Source organism: Etheostoma spectabile, chromosome 3 (assembly GCF_008692095.1).
Source record: "Etheostoma spectabile isolate EspeVRDwgs_2016 chromosome 3, UIUC_Espe_1.0, whole genome shotgun sequence".
Lineage (NCBI taxonomy): Eukaryota > Metazoa > Chordata > Actinopteri > Perciformes > Percidae > Etheostoma > Etheostoma spectabile.
Genome location: NC_045735.1, coordinates 27,037,910 through 27,044,984, shown reverse-complemented (window position 1 = coordinate 27,044,984; position 7,075 = coordinate 27,037,910). Strand labels below are relative to the sequence as shown.

At 43.9% G+C, this 7,075-nt stretch overlaps 1 protein-coding gene across 1 annotated transcript in view; it reads left to right on the top strand.

Annotated features, from left to right (window-relative positions):
* Nucleotides 1-7,075, top strand: part of npas1 (neuronal PAS domain protein 1) — a 59,998-nt gene that overhangs the window by 43,651 nt on the left and 9,272 nt on the right. The window contains 4 exon segments of the mRNA XM_032508424.1: nt 1,122-1,189; nt 3,197-3,206; nt 3,209-3,265; nt 3,268-3,281. Coding sequence (XP_032364315.1) covers nt 1,122-1,189; nt 3,197-3,206; nt 3,209-3,265; nt 3,268-3,281 — 149 coding nt within the window.

Below are 7,075 nucleotides of genomic sequence, written 5' to 3'. Positions count from 1 at the left end.
CCCCCTACCTAACCACCTCCAACTCTATTTGTATTGTAATTGCCTTGGTAAACAGCACCACTTTGGCACTGAAGCTGGCTCTGATAGCTTGTGTTTGGAATGCATTAAGAGTGGCGATGCAGACACCATAAGTGTGTGTGTTTGCATGTCTGGCAACAATTGAGTGGTGTGCGTCACATAGCAACCCCTCCTTATGCTCAGTTTTTCAGACATGCAACCATTCCGGTCAATATTTCTGTTTGTAAGTTGTGATTTTCATTCCAGTGAAGATTTAAAGACTTCACAGAGATGCAACATTATCAACATTATAGATGCAACATTATATTAACACCCACTGATGAACAAGTCATGTTTACGGATCATTTTGTATAATTACCAATATTTCATAGCTTTATTAACCCAATCTGAAAGTTTATGAATATCACCTTCCCTGAGCTCGAAAAGTCTCTGTAAGAAAAATCTGGATACATTTTGAATAGAATAGAATGCCTTTATTGTCATTATACACAAGTACACGGTACTTGTGCAACGAGATTAAAGCAATCCCTTTGCAGTGTTGACACAAAAAAAATATAAGAATATAACAGTATAAAATATCAAAAATATAAAGTCAAAGATATAAAGTGTAGTGACTGTCAAGTATACATATATAAATCAGCTTGAATAAGCATAGGTAAGTGTTAACACTCAATAAATAATATTGCACAGTGATGGAATGAAATGATTAAGTACTAATATTAAGTAAATACATATTGCACAGTAATGGAAAGGTTAATGTATTAAATATTGCACTGTATGAAATGAAATTGCACAGATTCCAGTGTCCTATGAGGTATTATATAACAGTAACAGTATAACAATAATATTGCACAGTCGGACGGAATGAAGAAGACAGTCCGGGGGCCGGGGGGGGCTGTGGAGTGGAGTCAGTGCATATGTGAGTTCAGGGGTGAGTTCAGGGTCGTTTTGTTTTACAAGTGCAACAAATTAAAAAATATAAACAGTCCCATCATAATGGCACTTTGTTATCATGATTCTTAAAGATTTTTGAACATGTAGTATGAAGTAAATGTGGATGTTAGTCAGTGTCTCATGTGTGTTTGTCGACTTTCTCTCTGCAGTAAGACGATCATCTCATTCTCTGGCCACTGACATGTTTGAGCAGCACCTAGGGGCGCACCTCCTGCAGGTAACGACCACAGCACCGACACCCACCTTCTTCTTCTTCAATGATTATTATGACATCATGTAACTACATGTGTTTACATTCTGTATTTGAGACTTTGTGGTGGGCTTGTGAGATCTTCTCGTCGTCAATGTCTTACAAAAGTCATGTCTCCAAAAATGTCAAACTGCCCTGTTTTCAACTTTGAACATCTTAGATAGCCCAGTGGGTTCTCAAATGGTTTATTTAGCTTGAGAAATAGGAGAAAAGTTTTTTTAGAATGGCTCACAAGGTCAGTTTAATCCAGCCTTTTCCTTGACAGACAAGCACATTTGTCTTAGTATGTCCGTGCTTGTGTGTGATCGCAGTACCATACTTCAGTCTCTCAGACTTACATTTCCAAGCAATCTCCTTTCTCATGCTCTCACATCCGCACACATTGACACCCACACATCTCACAGACCTCAGATGCCCGGACGATATCGCTGGCTGCCAAAGAATGCCTCCCTTTGCACTGACAGATGAATGGAGCCTGAGGGGGATTCTGGGGCAGGAGGGCTGCAGGGATGATAGAAACAAAGACTCGGAGGAGGTGTGAAGAAGGTAACACTGCAGGTTGTAGTTGAGACAAGGGAAGGTTCTGAGGGAGGAGGAGAGATGGTTGGAAGAGCAACCAGAGCAGAGAGGGCAAATAGAAAAACTTAAAGGATCCTATGCCTTACGTCCTATGCAAATCTCTTTTTGTATTGTCTTGTTGTTGAGAGGTTCTATACAAATACATTTAGTAGGAAACAAGTAGGAGTGGAAACAGGTAGGGAGAGACAAAAAGCGGAGGGAGTCTAGGCTGAGAATTTAGAAGTGAGAAGGTGGTGGTAAAACAAAGAAACGTTACATATGTCTGCTCTCTTCTGGCATTTTAAACAGGAAAGGAGGCTTAGGGAACGACGCTGATAGAAATCAAATTAACGCTCCAGAAAAACTGTATGATTCTTTCCCCCCAGCCATCCTCCCGCCGTAATAGCCTGATAATTGCACTTTAGTTCTCCGACATTCAGGCGGCTGGTTTCTCCTCGCCGCAACACGCGACACCCCACACCCCGGCCGCACATTTGCATACTGGATGTGTCAGTTGCATAAATTACCACTGCCACTTTAAGCACTGGGCCGCCAAAATAGCAATCATTCTTCTAGAGCAAAGTGGCCCTGGTCTGTGTGTGTATTTGTGTGTGAGGCTGAGGCTGTGTCTGCTCACTCCTGGATGCTTGTTATGACGATTAATATTATTCTCTGAAGCAGTCCTCTCTAATGGCCTGGCTGTATACCTTTCACTTCTCATTAGAATCACTGCAGACTGTAATGCCTCTAGTTCTATCAGTGTCTGTACCAGTGTCTGGTCCTGTGTTTACGGTGTGTTGTGTGTGTTGTGTGTGTGGTGTGTGTGTGTGTGTGTGTGTGTGTGTGGTGTGTGTGTGTGTGTGTGTGTGTGGTGTGTGTGGTGTGGGGCCGGAGATCCAGGATGAAGTCTGGTTCTGAGTTTATTACAGTTGATTGAAACAGCTCTGGTCTATAAGCTCCGTTTAACATGTCTCTTTGCTTTATTTGTTTATGTAATGTGTGCATGCGCGTGTGTGTGTGTGTGTGTGTGCACACATGTGGCATTTTTGTCTCTGCTGCTTTTTGTGTGTTTAGTTATGCAGGCCTTGTTGACAGCTGTTGTATTTGCAGCTTGCATATATGGGAGTCGTTTCATGTCTGTTCACATTCATGCGTGTGTGTGTGAGTGTGTGTGCGTGTGTATGTACGTGTACACATGTGTGAGTATAATAGTGTGGTGTGTGCCGTGGAATTAAGAGAAGAGGCCGAGGGTTGACGGGCTGTTGTTCTCTAGCTCATTGTAATTTGTCAATACACACTATGCTCTAATTTGTCTGTCTTGTTTCTGTTTGCCTGTGGTGTGTGTGTGTGTGTGTGTGTGTGGTGTGTGTGTTGGGTGTGTGTGTTGTGTGTGTGGTGGGTGGGTGGTTTGTACAGTCTCTGGATGGCTTGTGTTCGTGGTCAGTCAGGAGGGATTTCTCTACATTTCAGAGACAGTTTCTATCTACCGGGACTCTCACAGGTAAGATGACCATTACACACACACACACACACACACACACACACACACACACACACACACCCAACCACACACCACACACAGAATAACCATTGTGATCAAGCGCATTTGCCACATGTGCCTATCTTCTGTTGCTTTCATACCCCTCCCAGGTGTGTGTGTGTGTGTGTGCGTGCGTGTGTGTGTGTGTGTGTGTGTGCGTGTGCGCGCGCACGCACACGCATTCGCGCATTCGTGTTTGAATATCTTTGACTGCACTCTGCGCTCATCTCTGGACTCTCACGGGGGCAATCCTACTCTCTCTCTGCCTCTCTCGACCGCCCTCTCTCCCTCGCCAGGTGCTCACCTCTGTTGATTGCCTGTGGCCTCTTGTACTGTGAATGTTAAGTCCTGCCATTTTGCCCAGATGCATAAATAATAACAGTAATTACTGGCCCAGCAATCAAAGTGTCGCCCCAGCGCGCTGGGCCTGTCTAGGGGAACAAATCGATAGGCATCTTAAAAGCCACATTGATTGTAGGGAGGGGGAAAAACACCAAGGGGGATGGGAAGATAGATAGAGACAGCCGGAGAGAGAAAGAGAGGGGGAGGAAAGGAGGAGAGGTGTGATAAGAGAGAGATGTTTTGAAGTAAGAAGAATCTGTACAGCGTGTGAGAGAGAGAGAAACTTAGTGCTACAATAACAGAAGTATCTGAGGGTTTTTTTAAATGTGGAAATGTGCAGTGATTGAGTGTCTGCCCTTGGCAACATTGAAGGATAAGTTTCGATTTGTTCTACTCTGTCTTAGTACCACACTCAGATGCTATTCGTACATTGAAATAGTAATTGGTCACTGTTGTCATTTCCCCCTGTCTGTAGTGGCTGCGAGGCGGCCACCTCCGAACACGACCACACTGGACAGAATCCACAGTCCTCGCTCTGTTTTAGAAATGCTTTGTAGAGTCAAGTGGGCATCTGATAAAGTAATGTAAATAATATCAATATTATTCGGGCAGTGCTTCCTTGCCGAGTCATGGCAGAGGGATACTTCCTGCTGGCTGCATGCATTTTTGTTTCCTGGACACCACACAGACATAGTGTGACTACAAGGACCAAGTGAATACCCACTGGATTTGTCTAACTCAGACTGCTAAAGCCTTTTTAATTTAACTTTTTTTGCAGAACCTTTTGATTTGGTTTGTAGTTCAGCTTTTAATTTCCCCCATTGATGGCGCCCTTGCAACACCAGATCGATGTCTTGTTTAATTGTACTCCCAACTGTAACTGTGTTTGCATGCTATGATATAGCACAACAGTGGGAAGGCTCATTGTCTCATTACTGAATAAGAGACTACTGCAAGTACTACTACGTGAAATCACCATTTTTACATTCCTTTATTCACAATGATACAAAGCAGAAATCGCTGGGAGCAAGCTTGCTTCGGAGATGTCCTTGTTTAACTGCCTTAAAGAGGAACTTAACACCAGGGTGAAAAGCAACGTTTTGCTGTCCTCTTCAGTTCAAAGTTTCAATCCTGTTTAATCTCTAAATACACCCGGGATCACTGATAATAATCTTACCGTTTGTGTGGGGTTTGTTCAAACAGTAGCTTAGAGTGTGGTCGGGTGTGGTCAGAGATGTGCTCTGTTGCATCTGTAACCACACCCAACAGGGGTGTCGCAGTGTACTGACACACCCTGAGTACACCTGTACATCACTACAGGAAGGTGAGAAGTTCTCCACCAGTATAGGAACCACGTTGGAGAAAACACAAGCTGACTAATCACAGTTCTTGCAATCTCTGTGTGGTATCTTTAAAGCCGCCATAGCTTTTTTATGCACTTACATTTTTGAGGAGGGGCTCGGCAGCAACGTGCGTAGGCTGCTTATTAGAACTAATTAGAGTCACAGTGGGAAGAGATCTCATCACAGCCAGTATGGAGACGATAGTAACTCTTTTAATGTACGGTATGTATGTGCTGCGAGTATTGTATTATGTACGACAGACTTGCTTGAAAGGAGAGACCAGGATAAGAGTTGTTTGTTTGAACCTGCCATGGAGTTTCTTGGGTCTTCACTTTAAAAAAAAATAAAAAATACATAAGAAAGATAGAGTGGAAGAAGACATAACAAAATGGAAGCTACAGAGAAACAGAGAGAAACATAGCGAAGCAGACAGACAATTACGAGAAAGAAAGGAAACAAAGGAGTGGAATAGGGTTGAGAATGAGAGACAGTGGTAAAGAGGAGATAGAGTCTGAGTGTGTAAATAGAGTTTAAATGTGCAGTAGGAATGAAATTCGCCTTGGGATTGCCTAGGTAAACAAGACAGCCGAGGCTTTGGTGGAGATGCTAATAAAACAGAGCTGTTCTTATCAGCTGAGCAGATGGCCTAACCCATCACATCTACTCAAACAGGGCCTGAGCCATCAGCATTCTAATGAAATTATTTATGATCGAAGATTACGTTCAAAACCTTGAACATACAACGCCAACGTTTACCTTCCTGAAAAGATGAAAGCAGGTGGTGATCGAAGGGCTTTATCATGAGAAAGAGAGACAGCCACAAAGGGTAGATGGAGTGTGGTGTTGAGGAGATGATTTAGGGAGTATATAGTGTGTTTATGGACACATACAGCAAGAAAGAAAGAGACACAGCAGGTATCATTTTTCTTCTCCCCGGGTCTCCAGGCCAGAGTCACAGGGATAAACCTGGGAATGCCACAAAGCAGATGAGGAGAGAGGGGGTTGAGAAGTAAGTAGAGGAGAAAAGAAAAGAATTGATGGAGTAGAGGAAGAGGAGACAAAGGTTGGCCAAGATGAAGAATTGGAGGGAGGAGAGATGGAAAGAACGGAGATGTAGGAGAAGGGGCTGGGAGGTGTAAGGAAAGGAATAAATGGGGTAAAGAGAAGGGAGGAAGGATGGTGGATTAAGGGAGGAGAAAATTGATCTGGGAATGGTTAGTATGCAGCCCCCGCTCCCCCTCCCCCCACTCCCCCTCCCTCCCTCTCTCCTCTCCCATCAGTCAGTGAGGGCTGAGAGTGTGTTGTGGACCACTGCCCGGATGCCTCATACATATTAAAGCCCCCTGCTATTATTTATATCATGTCTCTCCTTCCCCTGCTTGCTGCCCTCCTCCTCCCCACATCATCCCTAACGCACTGCCATACATGCACGTGCACACACACACACACACACACACACACACAGACACACACGCACACACACAGACACACAGGTTCATGCAGGTGCACTGACAGACACCTACTCACACAAACAATGACACACAATGACGCGCGGAGACACAAAAACAGACTAGTCTAGTCACATACACAGAAAAACAGGCGCGCCGTGTGCTCGCATAGGCACAAACACACACACACACACACTCAGAGAGATTTGAATGATCTCAGTCTCTCCTCACGTCTTTCCTTTGCGCCACATTCTATACCTGTTTTTTTTATGTCTGAGCCTGACTCATCCTCTCAATCGCTCCGTCTCCTTCTCATCTTCTCATTTCTGTCTGAACCCTTTTTCAATCCCTCCCTTTTGCCTGTGATGGAGTGATATTACTCGGATAGGTCTTAAGCCTGTTAAAGCCTATAAGGACCTGTTTGCCTCTCTACCTTGTTTTCCAATACCGCAGGGCCAGGGGATTGTGTCTCTTTCAGATGGCTGGTCCACTGTTCTGAGCGGAGGAGAATTTAGTGCTTGTTTTAAAAAATGACAAGAATTCCCTTTGCAGAAGAATCGCTATTCATTTAACACAAACACTTGACCACTGATAGATAAATAGAAAGATAGATAGATAGATA